The 18,016-nt window shown below is 49.0% G+C and overlaps 1 protein-coding gene across 1 annotated transcript in view; it reads left to right on the top strand.

Annotated features, from left to right (window-relative positions):
• Positions 1–15,035: 15,035 nt before the first annotated feature.
• Positions 15,036–18,016, top strand: part of LOC144179658 (tachykinin-like peptides receptor 86C) — a 79,435-nt gene continuing 76,454 nt past the window's right edge. Inside the window, exon 1 of the mRNA XM_077708099.1 lies at positions 15,036–15,180. Coding sequence (XP_077564225.1) covers positions 15,079–15,180 — 102 coding nt within the window. The 5' untranslated portion in view covers positions 15,036–15,078. The remainder of the gene's footprint in view (positions 15,181–18,016) is intronic.

Raw genomic sequence — 18,016 nt, 5'->3', positions numbered from 1 at the left:
TTGATCCCAGTACCACTAAAACAGCTCAATCCCAATCCATACAATACCTAATTCACAATTTTGAAGGATCAGAGCAGGACCTTCTGAACTACATCACTAAGAAATATGTCCAACAGAGTCCACCCATTCAACACCCCTCATACAGAGGCAACTCGAACGACGAATTGGACGCCCCCATAACTGAGGCCGAGGTAAATGCGGCCATACAGCGGCTGAACTCCAGATCGGCCCCCCGACCAGATCTGATAACAAATAAAATGTTGCGTAACCTAGAAGATTTATCAGTGGAGGATGTCACACGACTCTTCAACGAATGCTGGGAGTCTGGTTCTATCCCGGAACGGTGGCGTACTGCCAAAACGATCCTAATTCCTAAACCCGGCAAACCACCACACGTAGATCACCTTCGCCCGATATCATTGACATCGTGTTTGGGTAAACTCTTCGAACATGTTATCCTTTCCAGATTAACTAGTTTTGCCGAACGGACACATCTCTTTCCGCCCTCCATGTTTGGCTTTCGCCCTAACTTGTCCACCCAGGATGTTATGCTCCAACTCCAGCACCATATTATTGACCCGGCTTTTGCCCCTGTGCGGACAACCAAGGGTATCCTCGGCTTGGACCTTACACGAGCATTCGACACCATCTCCCATTCGGCGATTCTCGCGGGTATAATGAAGTCACATTTGGGAGAGCGGACTTACAACTATATTCGTTCTTTTCTATCGGACAGAACGCTCACTCTGCACCTGGGTCCCATTAAAACGTCCTCAATCAGTTTGGGAAGCACTGGCACTCCCCAGGGCTCGGTCCTGTCACCCTTTCTTTTCAATATCGCTATGAAAGACCTTCCTCCTTTACTATCGACCCTACCGGACCTCCAACATTCCCTTTATGCAGATGACATCACTCTTTGGATCTCCAAGGGTTCGGACGGACACATTCAGGAAACCCTTCAAACAGCTACCCAAATGATCGAAACATACACATCTAGCCGCGGCCTCTCCTGTTCTCCACAAAAGTCCGAGTTTTTCCTCTTTCGGCCCAACTCCCATGACCCCCCCAACATCTCCATTACCACCCAATCTGGCAACATCATACCTACCGTCGACACCATCAGGGTCCTTGGTTTGCGCCTCCATAGCAAGGGACACAACCTAGACACTATCCGAGAACTTGAATGTGGGGTATACCAAACTACGAGACTAATATCTCGAATAGCTTCAAAGCATAAGGGTGTCAAGGAGGGCAACCTCATTCGACTCATACAAGCCTTTGTCCTGTCCCGAATAGCGTACTCGACCCCCTTCCTAACCATGAAGCTAAGTGAACGAATCAAAATTGACGGCTTGATACGCAAATGTTTTAGGGTAGCCCTCGGACTCCCTCCAAAAACCTGCAACCACCGCCTCCTTGCACTCGGTGTCCACAACTCCCTTGACGAGATTGTTGAGGCGCAACGCACCGCCCAATTAGAAAGACTCACCAAGAGTCACACCGGTCGGCACTTGCTAGCTTCCTTAGGCCTTTCACCACCCACCTCCAACCATCAGCAATTGGTAGACATTCCCCCTTCCATCCGCCAGAGGCTCCGAATCAAACCTCTTCCGCGAAATATGCATCCCGTACACAATGAGGATCGCAGACTGGCTCGCACGAGAGCCCTTGAAAAAGCGTACCCTCCAGGCAACGCTATACACAGATGCAGCAACCTATCCTACCAGAGCGGCTGCAGTAGCCACAGTGGTTGACTCGAAACAAGTCGAGCTCGCTTCCGCCTCCTTATCTACGACATCCCCCACGGCGGGAGAAGAGATCGCCATCGCGTTGGCTATGACCCACAGTCCCCACCTTCAAACAACTATAATCAGTGACTCTAAATCAGCCATCCTAAATTTCCTTTACGCAAGAGTTTCTCCAGCAACTTTATCAGTCCTGTTGAAGGCACAAAACATTCGATCGCGTTCTTTCACTCTCGTCTGGGCTCCCGCCCATACCGCGCTACCTGGAAACTCAGCGGCCCACGAAGCTGCTCGAGCTTTGGTCTACCGAGGGCTCGATGGCGCCGCCAATGATAGTGAGATATTCACTCTACGGGACAGGCTGCACACATACGGGGACATCCTCGCCCATTACCGCTTGGAGCGTGCCATTTTTCCTCCTCCTCACCCATCTCTATCCCGATCCTTGGCGGTCATATATCGGCAGCTCCAGACCCGCTCCTTCCCCACCCCTGCCATCATGTCAGCGATCTTTCCGGACACCTACATAGACGAATGTCCATATTGTTCGGTCCCTCACGCAACGTTATCCCATATCATATGGGCCTGTGATAGCATCCCACTATCCAGGCACCGATCCCATCCCATTCTCCTTACTATCACCAGCGAGGCGCGCTGGGAGGCCGCCCTGCGTGGCCCAAACCCCCAAATTCAAGAAGACCTGGCCCGCTTGGCCGAAGGCACCGGACCCCTGCCAAAAAGGGGCCCTGCTGCCCGACGGACGACGGAGAAGACGTCGCCGGCCTAATCGCCCCAGCTGTGGCCAAATAAAGTTCTGTCTGTCTGTCTGTCTGTAGTTTTCTGACGACGCTTGCGCGCTTCGACTTCGCGAGCATGGTGGTCGGGATCTGCTGCTCGACGCTGACGCTTACGTTCAGCTTCACGCGCCCTCCTCTTCGCAGCCTTGTGTTCTTCTTCTTCTACGTTAGGGCTAATGGTGCCGTGAGCGTTGGAGGTGATGCTGTTGCTTGTACTTGCGTCACCCCCCATGATGATGGGACTGTTGGTTCCGGTCGAACTCATCATGGCGATCTCTCCGAGAAGACTGAACGGCGCGCGCAGAGCGCACCCGCTTTATTCGCTGGCGAGGGGGGAGAGAATGAGAAAGGGCGTGTGCAGCGCGCAGCTGCTTTATCGCTGGCGAGGGAGCGAAGAGAGGGAGAGGGCGCGTGCAGCGCGCACCTCCTCATCACTGGTGAGGGAGAGTGAGAAATGAGGAGATTGATTGATTTGATTGATTGTACGATTTAACGCGCCGACGCAACGCAGGCGATGAGGCGCGCCGTAGTGGAGGGCTCCGGATTAATTTTGACCACCTGGGGATCTTTACCATGCGCCGAAATCTCGTAAACACGGGCGTTTTTGCTTTTCGTCTCCATCAGAAAAGCGGCCGCCGAGGCCGGGAATCGAACCCGCATCCTCGTACTCAGCAGCACAAAGCCTTAGCCACTGAGCCACCGCGGCGGGTGAAATGAGGAGAGGTGCTGCGGACGGGGCACGCAGGAGCGACATACCTCCAAGCAAGAGGTGCTCTCCATCTAAAAATGCAAGCGAATTTTATTTCTTTGGAGCGTTGAGGGGATCATCCTTAAGAAAGACACGTACATACAAACCACGGCTGCCTTTATAGATAGCGACCTTCCCATGCGCGGCGATTCCGCGTGCCAAGTTGGTTATTCTTGGCTGACTTTTTTTCCTTCTTTTCCATACCACTTCACCGGCTTGCGCAGCAGCTGACCCCAATTTCTCCGTTGTATTGCATTGCTCGGCCCGCCGTCGTTCTTATTTGGTCTTCTTGTAGGTCCGTTGTGCTCAGCCTTTGCCGATTAACCCTGGGGAAGTGCACACTGTCTGTGACCTGGACGGTGTGCCTAAAAAGAGTTTTAGGTGTGGAGCACCTTAGGACCGCACAAGTCCGTCCGCATTCGTGCGCATAGCATTTACATTCGCAAAAAAATCACACATGCACCGGCTGGATTCGAGCCTGTGTCTGGTAGACCAGACAGAGTTAGTGTCAGTCGTCTTACTCATTGGGCTACGACCGTGAGTTAAACGGCTTACTCCCTCGCTTGTAACGGTGCGGAGTACCTTAGGACCTCCCAATGTCGGTCCGCGTCCATCCGTGCGCACACCACCATCAATAGAAAATAAAGCGAAATTCGATTTGAGCCGTGAGTTGCAGTTTCATTTAGGGAACACTCAAGGTGCAACTTACGCCCCAATTAGAATGACGGTCGGGGTGCAAATCGGATGTCACTCGGGGCGCAACTTGGATGTTTTTTCGAGTCCTCGTAATCCGCACCCTCGCCATCATCCACGGAGTGGATATGCTGCCGATTTTTATTGCGTAGCCTTCTTCGCCGAGTCCTCCCTCAGCCAGGACCGTCAAAAAGGCTCGAATAAATTGACGAAATTGCAATTAAACAGAAATTGAAGTACGGAGTTCGCGAACCATTAATGGGAAAAATGGAGAACTTTACAAGCACCTGCAGAGTTTCGCAATCACTATACGGCGCGAGAAGAACGCACGCAAAAAAAAACAAGAAAAGAAGGTCCGCCTCACGCAGACCCTCTGCTCGCTCATTGAGGCCGATGAAGAGAATCCAGGGGAGTTTCGAGATCATATCCAGAGGTGATATCCAATTAATAAAAAGCTCCGGGGAGTTCAAGAGAAGTTGTTTTGGGGAGAGCTGTGGTCCGGAGCAGAGAACAAAGGGTAGACTTCTAAGCAAGGCCGTCGAAGCTTTTAGCAGCATTCAAAAGGGAGCCCACAGCGCTCAAAACAATCACGGCGTTCAAACATCCTGCAGGCACGACAAGAGGCAGTGAGGAAGTAGCCTGAGCCTTCGCGGACTATTACACCGAGCTATTCTCTTGGTGAACAATCCCAGATGAAGTCCCAGCATATGTGCTTCATGAAATTCCTAAAATACCTGAACAAACCTAAGAGTTGATCGACACCTGTATAACAGAAGCGCAAACTGAGCGTACCATCAAGAACCTACCGCGAAACAAATCTTCCTGGCCGGATGGTACTATTTTAGAATTCTAGGCCCATCCCAGCCATGGTCTTCAAAACATAAAACAAAAAGGCACGTCGTCCTGCATGCGCACAAGTCACCTAGCTTTACTCCCCGAAATAGTACCCACCCATTCCACACCCGATTTAGCCAATTACCGGCCGATTAGTCTATTTGCAACAGATTACAGTACGCTTGCCCGAATTCTCCCCGGACGGAGGGAGAGCGCACTGAGCGCAGTTATTGGCCCGCACTAGACATCCGGTTTGAAAGGGCGGCCCATCAACTCCGACGTACACCGCGTGAGGGCCGCCTGTGAGGCGTCATATTCGAGCCTTTTCTCTATGGGAATTGTTCAACTCGAACCGAGGAAGGAATTTGATCAGGTTGGCCACAGTTTTCTACTTGATTTCCTCCAACACTCTGACATCGCTGACACGATGATCGCGTGGTTCAAAACATGCTACGATGACGTTTCTACAAGCTTTGTAATAGATGGGGTGGTGGGCACACCCGTACAAATCTTTAGCTCTCTGGTCTAAGGCTGCGCCTTGCCACCCATATTATTCACATTTTATCTTTAGCCACTGTTCCGTATGTCCCTTGCATATGAGGTCACATATGGCCTTAAGACTGCAAGCGAGGAGCTCCGTGTTCTCGCCTACGCGGACTATGATGCCTTCATTTGCACACAAGGATCACAAGTGGTCGAAGTAATTAGACTAGCGAACGAGTACTGAAGCTTTTCAAGTGTAGAGCTAAACCTACCTAAGTCGGGGATAGCCAGGGTGGCTGGATCGGCCTCCAAACCTTGTCACCTGTTTGGAGTTACTTGAGAAGAGGAAATGCCTAGTTACCTCGGTGCCACCCTCATCCGAAGCGTGGCAGTCACAAATCTATGAAACCCAACCTGGCAGCGGCGGAAAAAGTTGCAAACGTGGAGAAATGGACACATCGCTGTGTTCACGAGGGCCCATGTATGCAATGCAATAGCATACCCCTCAGTGCTATACGGAGAGCGCATAACTACCATTGCGCAGGCTCCCTGAATAAGCTGTACCAGTCCTCGGCGGTATCCCTCGGGCGTTTACCATGCGATGCGCCGCTCAATCCTCTTCTGGAGCCTTGAAGAGGGTGGGCGGCGATTCGTCAATGTGGAGCTCAAATTGACTGTTCAGCAGCTGCTGTGCGTTCTGGATCGACGCAATGCGTTCCGTGTGGCAACCGCGCAGGGTTTGGGTACCAGACATTTGGCATCGTGGATTGCTACGACAGCACCTGTCTGCTTTGGCACACGCACTACCGGGTTCTACAAAGAAGTTACGCTACACCTAGCCTTGCTTGAGCAGCATTTTTCTTTAGAGTATCTACTAAAAGCAAAGCCCAGGGAAACTCTACTCGGCATTGTAGAAAAGGTCTTGCCACCGCCTTTCTACGAGCAACCCCGAACGCCTGACGGCGTCTTGAAACGACTACGAAGACTCTCTGGGCCCACTGGTTCAAATGACTTTTTGTTCCGTCTCCCTATAGGAGTGCTGCACGCGAAGGCGCATTTTTGGATAGGGGATTCTTCCTCCATTGCGGCGTGGGTTGCGTCCTCTGCGGAAAACAGGAAACTGCGGAACAGATCCTCATTGAATGTAACACCGCGACCGTCTCCCGGGACGAGCATGCACCGAGACTGCATTCACCGAGCGGTGAATGCTCCCACAAAGAACAAGGCGCTTCTGGATTGCGTGCTTGTCCTGGGGTTCCACTAGCTATGAAGGTCCCGAGTGCACGCGGTCGAGTGCGCTAGGAACCACAACCCTGCTTGGCGGCACTTTACAGCAAAGGCCGAATGGAACGTGAGCGCGATGTGGGCACCAGATCATAACACAAAGCTCAGCGACTCACTGCAAAAGAGATGCCAAACCTTGCACAACTTAAATAAAATGCATCACTGGCAACGGTTCGGACGTTGCCCAATACCAATACCTTGTAACTACGATTTTCTCCACTCATCAGCCGTTGCATATCTCTACCCTGAGTGTAGACCACATGTGAACGTTTAACTTTGCCAGCATTCTCTGTTCATTTCCTTTGAGATTTCGAACATCATAGTTTCTCGCTTCTTTCTTCTTTGTCGCCAGCGCAGTCCCACTCTTTTGCGTATTTCGTGACTCAAGTGAAGGCTCACCTGAAAGTGGTTAAAGATCATGTGAAATTCTTTTCTTTTTTACATGTGAAATCTCGCCATTCAAGCGAGCATTGACGTAGATTTTCGCGTGTGATGTTGCCTGTATACGACGCAGCTGGCGCTGAAGACTACTGCGCCACTATTGGCGGGTTCCATTAAATGCTGTGGCCAATCAGCGTTTTCGGATTTGGAGAAGCCAGCGGTGGTTTTGGCGCTTCCGCCGCCGTCTATGCGAGCGACACTGCGGCGCGGCATATCTTTGTAGGGAAGAATGCCGATCGTACCCATCCTTCACATCAGCTTAGCTTAGTTTGTTGATATAGCGCTTCGTTTACAAGATAGGGATAGCGCTTAAGGGCACGGAGCGCCTTCTGCAGGCGGAAACGCTACGCGCGCGGCAGCGGCAAGCATCTGCCTGCGCGTTGGACAAGGAGCGCACACGAATCGGCACACACGGCAGCAGCTAAAACTCTTCGCCGCTAGCCAGAACAGGACTGTTTCTGCTTATGGTGAAATGAAGCGCGAAGAAACAACGTCAACCAGGACGAACAAATACAACGCGATGGAGCGTTTTCGTCCCTCCTGGTTATGTCCGTTCGATTCGCCCTGCACGACGTGCACTAGTTCACGTCAGTTCAGAAAAAGTTCCGTGCTCATGCAGCGCCAGTTCAGCAGTGCAGACGTAGCGTGACACTAGCGACGATCATAAAGGAACGTCAAAGTGCAGAAGTCGTGCAAGCCTTCTGCTTTTCGTCTGCTCTTGAATGTCGAGTCAACGCCGCGCGTTGGTCGGCTCCGTGAAGTCGGTTCCGTCGTAGCGGTGGTTGTGTGCGTGTTCCGGACTGCTGGGTGGGAAAAAAATGAACTGTGCCTTACTACCTACCGTCATGCAAGCCGCTATGGAGTTGGTGACTCTGACAGCGAAGAGGAGGAGTTCGACGACCTAATTGCGATTATTGCAATGAAGCTCGGGAGACTCGACAGGAACCGTGTGCAGCAATACTGCGAGGACGTTGTGAGCCGTTATTTTGACTTCGAGTTCAAGCGTCTTTTTCGCCTCTCACGAAGAACGTTTGACGCTCTTGTGGGTTCTTTTACACAATCGCCGCTTTTCCCGCACCCTATGGGAGGCCGCCCACAAATAAGCCCCGAAAAAACGTGCCTCGTCGTTCTCGGTTACCTTGGCACACAATGAAGCATGTGTTCACTAGCCGACCGGTTTGACATTTCGGTGTAGTCCGTACACGCCTGCATCGAAAGAGTGTTGGATTTTTGAACAAACATCAGCTCGTCGGTCATCGCTTGGCCTAATCGGCAGCAGCAAGAGTGCAGCAAGGCTGGCTTCTTGGCGAAAGCTGGCGGCAAGGGACCACGTAACACTATCGGATGCGTGGACGGCTGTCACGTCGAAATCAACAAACCTGACGTGTCACCGCAATCGTATTACAACAGGAAGAAGTGGCCGTCAGTGATTCTGCAAGGCATATGTGATGACAGAAACAGGTTTATTGACGTCTTCATCGGTTTTCTGGGCACGGTCCACAATGCAAGGGTGTTTCGGGAGAGCCAATTTTTCGAGGAGGCCGCCGACAGATGCTCCATTCGGTACCTCCTCGGTGACCTTGCATACCCGCTGTTGCCTTACCTGATGACCCCATACCAAGACCACGAGAGCAGCTTTCCAGCGTGGAAAAAAAAAAAGTTCGACAAGTTTCAGTCGCAACAGCGTGTCGCCATCGAGAACACGTTTGGCTTGCTGAAGCAACGTTTCCGAAGGCTATACTTAAGCGGTAACCACACGCACGCGCCCGCGCGCTAGATTCCACACGCGTTCTCGTGTCTACGCGCCCAAGCACTTGACGTGGGCGAGGGCACGCAACCACACGGAGGCGACGGAGGCGCGTGAGCATGCATGCTCCGCCCCGCGCTTGACGGGACCGCCTTCTCGATATGGCCCAACTGTACACCTCCCAACTCTGTTACACTGTCATCGTAACACACACAAACGTCGGCTTTTCGTCTTACAGCAGAGCAACATTACCTTTAACGCCAGCTTCGGACTAAAACACAACAGCATCGCCGCGCCGCTAGGCACACACGACGGCGGAAAGCCATGTTTGCCTCCGGCTGATGGGCGACGAAGTTTGTTCGCGTGCGTTGTTACTCGCCGATGGTGTATTTTGCTGGTGCGACACGCAGGAAGTGCATACAACCTTTGCGGCTAATGCAGCAACTACGCCGATTTATCACAACGAGGAGACAGGAACTTTCAAGCAGCGACGTTGTCGGCTGCGGCCACCGGCGGATTCACCCGCGGCCGCCGCACCCCGTCCGGCCCGGGAAACGCAAGCGCGTCCAGCGGCGGCTCTGATCGGTGCCGGCCGGTAGGCGCACAGGAAAGCGACACGCTTCGCCAGGCGCGCCGTCTCCGGCCGGTGCGGGTAGCGCGTAAAATCTAGCGCGCACGCGCGTGCATGTGGTTACCGCTTTAGTCGACGCAGGAAGGATTAAACAGTGCTGCCTAATAATAATGGCAGCATGTGTACTTCACACAATATCAAAAGAAGCATTTATACCGCACAGCTAAACGCCATGACACGCCCTCTGCGTGGCAGGCATACAAAATCTTTATGAAAAACTACTGTTCGGCCGTACAATCTGCTAAACATAAATATTACTCTGTCCATCTACCTTCCCTCTTGATATCAAATTCTAAGAAGTTCTGGACCCTTGTTTCTCCTGAACAAAATGGCCAACAAATATCCTTGCTAGATGACGACCATGTCCCCCTTTCAGATAGTCATTGCACATCAGCATTTAACGCATTTTTTTCATCCTTTTTCACCCTGGAAGACCATTCCGACCTACCATACGTTCCCGAACTTGAAATTGCATACATGGAACCGATAGAAATAACTGCCGAGGGTATTGCTCTTCTAGTTAATAACCTCAAGCTATCCACTTCAGCCGGCATCGACAACATCAATTCTAAAATTCTTAAAAACACCGCCTCCGTTTCTGTTAAAATTTTGTATCACCTTTTCAGGCAATCTTTAGCGACAGGTCAACTCCCTTCAGACTGGAAAATTGGTAAAAGAGTGCCTGTGTTTAAAGCCGGCAATAAGCATTCACCCGAAAGTTACCGTCCAATTTCTCTTACATGTATAGGCTGCGAACTTCTTGAACACATAATCGCTTCACATGTTTTCCGACACTTAGAATCAAATAATTTCTTCTTTCAGAACCAACACGGATTCCGAAAGGGTTTTTCTTGCGAAACACAGCTGCTAGAACTAACAACTGAGCTGCATTCCAATATGAACAGTAACCTTCAGACTGACTGTATCTTTCTCGATTTTTCTAAAGCTTTCGATCGTGTAGCCCATTGCCGTCTGATTTCTAAATTATCTGCCCTCCGATTAGACTCTCTAACCCTATCTTGGCTTCGCAACTTTCTTTCACTTCGTCAGCAGTTTACTGTAATTAACAATTCGCCTTCCCCTCTTTCCCATGTAACCTCTGGCGTACCACAAGGGTGCGTCCTCGGTCCCCTATTGTTCTTAATCTATATCAATGATTTGCCAAATAACATATCATCCTGCATGCGAATTTTCGCAGATGATTGCATAATATATCGTCCTATATCATCCCCCGACGACCAATTAACTCTACAAAGTGACCTTCACCGCATTAATGACTGGTGTAACAAATGGTTAATGTCCCCGAACACAGAAAAATGTAAAATAATCTCCTTTACGCGCAAGCAAAACGTTTACACCTTCCGCTACACTATCAATAATTCCGCAGTGTCACAAGCATCTTCCTATAAGTACCTTGGTGTCCATTTCACACCCAATCTCTCCTGGTCTCACCACATCACCACCATTTGCGCGAAAGCTTCCAAGTCTTTAGGATATCTACGCCGTAATTTACATAGCTGTCCCACTCACGTCCCTCAACTAGCCTATCAAACCTTTGTCCGCCCACAGCTTGAATTTGCCGCTCCTGTCTGGTCCCCTTATCACAACTACTTAATTAACATGCTTGAAGCGATTCAGAATAGGGCGGCCCGTTTCATTTCACGCAATCATGACTATCACAGAAGCATAACGCAAATTAAAAACAACTTTTCTCTTCAACCCCTGAGCACTCGTCGCGACGTTTCCCTTCTCTGCCTCTTTCACAAATACGTGTACACCAACAGACCCTTTCCACTTCACCTCGATGTTCCTTCCATTACTTCACGTAGGTTGCATAATCACTTCAGTTTCACGCGATTATACGGGGCAACTGACACGTTCAACTCACCTGCCCTTCCTCGCGCCATACGTTTGTGGAATGGTCTTCCAGATAACATCGCATCTGTATCAGACAATAATTGTTTCCGTCAGTTGCTGCTTACTCTCTTTTCGCAATAAGGTCTTACCACTGTTCTGCTCATTCTTTTTTTCTTTTTTTTCCTGTCATGCCCTGTATCCCCCCCTGTGTACCCCCCCAAAAAAATGTACCTGAAGACCACAGAACCTGTCGTCTCTGTTGCACAGCTAGTGCTTTCTTATACTTTTCTTTTTTTTTTCAGTGTCGAATTTCGTGCCCGAATATGATTGTTGCATACTGGAAATGTTTTCGGCGTATGGGCATAGGTTATGCCTTTTTCCTGGTGATTTTTCTATTGTGTGTTCTGCAAATTATAAACTCTCATTGGTGCGCATTGGGTCGGTAAAGCCAGCTATCTTTGGTTGATGTCGCCTTCATATACCATAATGATTGTATCGGTTCACTTTGTCGCGTGTGCACTATGAAAACGTCTTTTCTTTTTCTTCTTGTTATCGTCTGCTAACTTCAACTTATTGCAAACCTCGTCGCAATTCATTGTGCTGCTATGCTTTGTAACGCGTTAATCAATTTTGTATAATCTGTAACACTTCACCAATTACCCGCCTTACTCAATGCCCTGTAAAGGGGCCTGTAAGGAATTTTAAATAAATAAATAAATAAACATGTGTAACGACGAGCGCGATTTTTTCGATGAACTGGAACAGCTGCCCGAACTCGAAGAAGTGCAGAATGAGGAGGACAGTGGTCTAGATTTTCACTGCAGCACTGCCAAGCAGTGCGAGAGAGTGCGCCAGGCCATCGCCCGAAAGCAGTGCTGAGTGCATGCTAGTTTGTGTGCAACACATTTTGCAACTTCCTGTTGGATACACGTTCATTTATGTTAAACAATGAATGCATGTTTTCGTAGTGTAATATTGATGAAAAGTCATAAAGTGTTTTCATGATTCAGCTTGGTGTTCATTCACTCTGCCCCTCTTATTGCCAGTACAAGGCGCTCAAGTTGAGCCATTTTTCGCTCACAGCGTGCAGCCCGCTCTTCCTTAGACTCCTGCAATGTGTTGAGCAGGGCCTGCACTGAAGTGCTCTCCTTGCGTTTCTTCTTGTGCGCTGAGGCTCTGGCTGATCATGGCCAAGTGCTGCTTCAGGTGCTGGGCTGTGCTCGAGTGGCAACTCCGTGTCTTGTTGCTGCCCGCTGCTGATGTCTGTCACCAGACGTGCTGCAAGAAATGAATGGCTGTTATATAAATTGGTCTCCGCTGGCATTCGCGAATAAGACGGTAACAACATTTCCATCTGTACAAAGAACAAAACAGCTACTCTGTAAACACCACACCGTCCTTGCAGCCCCCACAAAAGTAAAAATCAACCAGTTCGCATTACGTTTCATTTCTTTGGTTCGAGTATGCGTGCTCGAGCACGCAGACTCACGCAGTACACATCAGGCATGACAAACGACGCAGGGAACTTTTTTTCCGCGTCAAGTTATTATTACATTATTATTATTACGCACCAATGTGGATGGACGTGTAATAACGACGTACTCGCGCGTCGGCATAAGTGCGCGTAAAAGCGCGCGAACGCCGCGGCAAGAGAGAGAGAGTAAACGTTTATAGAGCAGCCGCATTGCGGCGTCACGGCGATAAGCCTAATTCCGCTTCACATACCTGGTGCCGAATAGGCGTAGCCGTTCCCCTGTCGAACTCGTTCGCCCTTCACGTCGACGACTGGAATGGCACAAGTCTCCTCGCCGTGTATTTCTCGCAATCCGTTGTCTGCTTCCATGGCAATCCGTCGTCTGCTTCCAAACATGCTTGCACGGCCTGCACGACTTGGTCACTGAGCGATGAGGAAGTGCGCAGTTTTCGTGAACTTTTGCTGAACTAGACCTACACGACGTCCGCACTTTTTGAAACGAATGGCGTCGTGCAGAGGGCGCCATGTTGCACCGCTGAAACGAATGGCGGAGTGCAGTGTCGCGTGAACCAGTTCAGGTAGTGCAGGCGAATCGAACGAACCTGTTGTCGTTGCTTCTTCACTCTTCGTTTCACCATGAACACTTACCGATTCACCCAGCTTTCATTGCTATTTCAGAAAATGCGTTTACAAATGCGTGAAAGTGGGTGATAGCACGGTGATAAATTGCGCTGGGGCTTTTCATAAGCGCGGCTTCATAAAGCACTGACTGAATAACTACAGCGATGGTAAGCCCTTTCTGCGCGACACGGCCTCGGAGGGACCTGTTCGCCGCCATAGCGTGGTATGCAATAAGCAAAGTGGTCCTCAGTCGTTGGTGGATAACTTCAATTATTGTCGCGAGCGGGCATGTTTTGTTTAGGGCCCCCTTGTCTGCCCTTTGAACGGTCGTTTTCTCTATTCTAGAACTTACCTGCCGACTCTACCACGGCCGGCTCGAGAAGCAGTGCTGCGCAACCAGTAGTTGGCGGAGCATGCGCATCAGCTGCTAGGAAAGCCTGACGCACTGCCGAGGGATGCCAATTGCTGCGGGTATCTCAGAGCTCAAGACCCTGACATGTGTATCTAGGATGTCCTTGCCCGAGCTTGTCATCTTGTAACGTCCACTGAGGCGCAAGGAACGAGCGATAGCTCCAGGCCTTGCTGCCTTGGCAACGCCACCCAGGCCCCCTTATATGTATTATATGCAGTCCCCATGACTACTGAACTGAAAATCCCGAGTGTTAAATTTGTGTACACAGCAAATGACCCCATACAGCCAATGATGAGTACCATAATATTTCTCGCATGTGGGGCCTGTGGTGATTTATTTATTTATTTATTTATTTATTTTTTATTTATTTATTTATTTATTTATTTATTTATTTATTTATTTATTTATTTATTTATTTATTTAAATGCCCCAAAATGTTGCTGCGGGGATGAACTACGGGCGATTGTGTGGGGTTACAATCGGGAGTACAGAATATTCTCCGTCAGAACATAATATAGGCACAAATGTTGTGCACGAGTGCAATATCGATAAACTCAAAGTACCTCGAAAAGGTTAAACCGGCTCGCTCAAACTCACTCACAAATTATTTTTCATAATCAGCGCTCACTCAACCTCAGCTATGCCAAAATTAACGCCAAAGAAAAGCCAGAAACACATCTACCTCCTCTCCGCAACATATGGACATAGGGAGCGAAGAGCTTTAGAGCGAAGGAGCGAGGAACATGCTGCAAATTTCTATAAATGTCCCGGTTTCCTTTCTGTTAATGTGGAAGATTATGATTCCATACCTCTAGGCTCCCGAGTTTCGAACACTACGCTCGCGATTACCCTGGTTGGCGGCCTTTAGCCCTTGTGAGTTGCTCTTACACGTGGGTTGTTCCCCGCAGGTATAACGTGCTCTTCCTGCCCTTGTGAGTTGCTCTTACACGTGGGTTGTTCCCCGCAGGTATAACGTGCTCTTCCTGCCCTTGTGAGTTGCTCTTACACGTGGGTTGTTCCCCGCAGGTATAACGTGCTCTTCCTGCCCTTGTGAGTTGCTCTTACACGTGGGTTGTTCCCCGCAGGTATAACGTGCTCTTCCTGCCCTTGTGAGTTGCTCTTACACGTGGGTTGTTCCCCGCAGGTATAACGTGCTCTTCCTGCCCTTGTGAGTTGCTCTTACACGTGGGTTGTTCCCCGCAGGTATAACGTGCTCTTCCTGCCCTTGTGAGTTGCTCTTACACGTGGGTTGTTCCCCGCAGGTATAACGTGCTCTTCCTGGCGGTTACGTACTTGGTGCCTGTTGTGACCATGGCAGTGGCGTATTCCGGCATGGGTGCTGTGCTGTGGGGAAGCCGAGGCATAGGGGAGTCAACGGAAAGACAGCAAACAGTTCTGCATGCCAAGAGAAAGGTAAGCCACCCTGGAGATCCACGGTTAAGATTTCAAAAAAACAAACAAAATCGGCGCTGTTGATAAGTTTATGTTTGGAAATGCGACTAAGCTATAAAAGTTGCAATTTTGAGCGTATTTTTATTGTATCATGCTTATAAAGCTATTGGTTTACCCCTAACGTGTTTCAGGGTAGGCTGACAAACGTTTGCGCACAACTCGCACACAACCCCAATCTACCGGTTGGGTTTTCAGGAGCCTTAAAAGTTGCCACACCTTGTTACAATTTATCGGAAGGAACAACACAAAAAAAAAATGCAGAAAGTGCCCAGCCAAGCATTTTGTTAAATATGCAACAGACGTGTTGTGCGACAGAACTTTTTCGTAGCGTTTGCACCGCCCAAACCGGCCGATGTATGGATGACTGCTTATGATAACATGCCACTAGGATAAAAATGGGGGAGTGCCACAATTGCCGCTTTATTGTGGCCGCGGAAATTATGGAACCCATATGAAAAAAGCGTAAAAAGAGAACAAAAACACCTCGTTGCGGTACGTAAAGTTTGGATAGCTTTCTGCATCAAACAAAAGGGAAAAATGTGCCTGAGTGAGCCCTGTATGTAAATTTAACACCAAGGATTGTCCCATTTGTCCCATTTTAAAGCTTTTCTGTTGTTCACTTTTGCCTGATGCCAGTGATTTTTGTGTCGTAATTGCCGCCTGTTTTTATGCCTGCAATTTTCAGAACAATTACGTTAAGGTAGCGCCTATGCCTCTAGAATACGTCCTTGTTGTCGCTCCGTAAACCTTCATTTGTCGTCTGATCTCCGCACTTTTAAATATCGTGGCTTGCTTTCCCTTGAGCCGCATTCTTACATGGAAAGAAACGACTTTCAAGGCTTCGAGCTATGTTAACGAGCGGAACCAAAAATGCAGTATTCTCCTACGTGCTCCGGCTACACTTCAACTAATATTGCAGCACACGGTGGGCTTCGCGGTATCGTTGTACCTTGCGGTCAGGAGATGAAAACAAGCTGCCAGGCGAGAAGTGTCACAGCACCAGTCGTCTGACGTGCAGCCGCAACAGAAAGAGGGAAGGAGAAGAAAACCGGCAAGACATTTTTACCAGCGCATAAAATACCGATGTTAGCGTTACTTTAAAAACGACCATATCAAAACTGGTCGTTAACGAAGAACAAAATTTATCACATTCTCTACAAAAAGGGCAGTTGCAATCGCCATGCAATGTCTTGACTGAGCCGAAACATGGCAGCGTCTAATGGAGTACTCTTTTTGCCACACATGAGAGAATTGTAAATACTCCTATTGTCGTCATCATCATAATCACTGTTATCATATTAAATCATCATCACCGTGAGGATATTTCTGCATACTGCAGAACGAAGGTCTTTCCCACTGATTTCCAACAGCGCCCATCATCAGCACTATGTATGAGTCCATTTTTTCGCTCCGAAATTTTCTTAGTTCATCCCGCCATCGTGTTCTGGGCCTGGCTGTATTTTGTTTACGGTGCATTAGCAGCGACATCCATCACCCACCCTGTATTACGTTACAGGGTCAGCGCATACCAGTGAAAAATCTACAAACATTTCTGGGGTTTTTACTTGACCACAAACTTACATTCGTATCGCATATTAAAGTACTAAAAAGGAAATGCCTGAAGGCGATGAACATTTTAAAGGTAGTGTCCCATCAGTCATTGGCAACGGGCACAACGTGTCTGCTCGCACTTCTAATTAGCCTTGTAAGGTCAAGGATGGGCTATGTATGTATCGTATAGCAATGTGCAAGCAAAAAGCATTCAAAATGCTGGACCCAGTATACAACTTGAGGCTTGGCTTGGCCTCAGGTGCATATAGAATGATCCCCATCCCATGCCTTCATGTTCAATCCAATGAATGGTAGTATCAGGGGAATTACACAGCTGTGATGTATGCTGCAAAGATTACGTCTATGAATGAACATCCTTTTAATACCATTATGAATAACATTAGTATTCAACTTTTTGAAAACCTACGATCCATAGCACCACCCTATCCTTTGGAAGTGTCACGCCTCGTAAAGAATCTCCAATGTTTATTGCAACTCTCATGAGTTGAGTTGCCCCGTGCGACAGTTGCCCACTTCATCGTGACATGTCCTTAGGATAAATACAAAAGAAAAATGTAAAAAAACTTCATTATTACTCCGCACTTTCTGTCCTTGAGCGACCAATACGAGGAATCTGAATTCTACACTGATGTCTTGCAGACTTTTGCAACGGTATCTTGTGCTGCAAATGGCCCCATATTCAATTTGCCCGAGCAATGAACAAGAACATTAGTATTGTCACGATGCCAAAGACGACGCAGTTGTTTTCAAAGAAAACTAGTTTATTGGAGCGAACTTGTGCTCCCCTAACAACTCAAAGAATACACAGGCGGCGAGACAGAAGTAAAAAAAGTGACGTGCGTAGGCGAGCGTCGAGAGTCGAATCGAAATTAAAGTCGCGGCGTCTGCTCTGCAGGCTTTTATCTTTAGGCGCGAGTGTTTCTCGAACCGTCGATTTACATCCAGAACAAAGAATATTCTAGGCTGTTCACGTTAGTTCGGAACGCTCTCCCTATCAGGGGCGGTATTCTCGAGTTTTGTCCCTTTTACGTCCCTTTCAAAAGTGTCCCTTTTGGCGAGCCCTGATTGGCCAAAAGCAAACAACCGGAAGTGACGTAGCGCAAGCGCGGCAAACCTATTGTCAACGCCCACTGCTTAACCGGAAGTACGTCATGGTGAAAGGGACGCAAAAGGGACGTTTTCACAAGGGACAGTTACGAGAATACCGCCCCAGAAGAGATAACAC

Source organism: Haemaphysalis longicornis, unplaced genomic scaffold, assembly GCF_048455015.1.
Source record: "Haemaphysalis longicornis isolate Haplotype H1 unplaced genomic scaffold, Haemaphysalis longicornis Haplotype H1 scaffold_1, whole genome shotgun sequence".
NCBI classification, from domain to species: domain Eukaryota; kingdom Metazoa; phylum Arthropoda; class Arachnida; order Ixodida; family Ixodidae; genus Haemaphysalis; species Haemaphysalis longicornis.
Note: the sequence above shows the minus strand (reverse complement) of the source record. Positions and strands in the feature narration are given on the sequence as shown.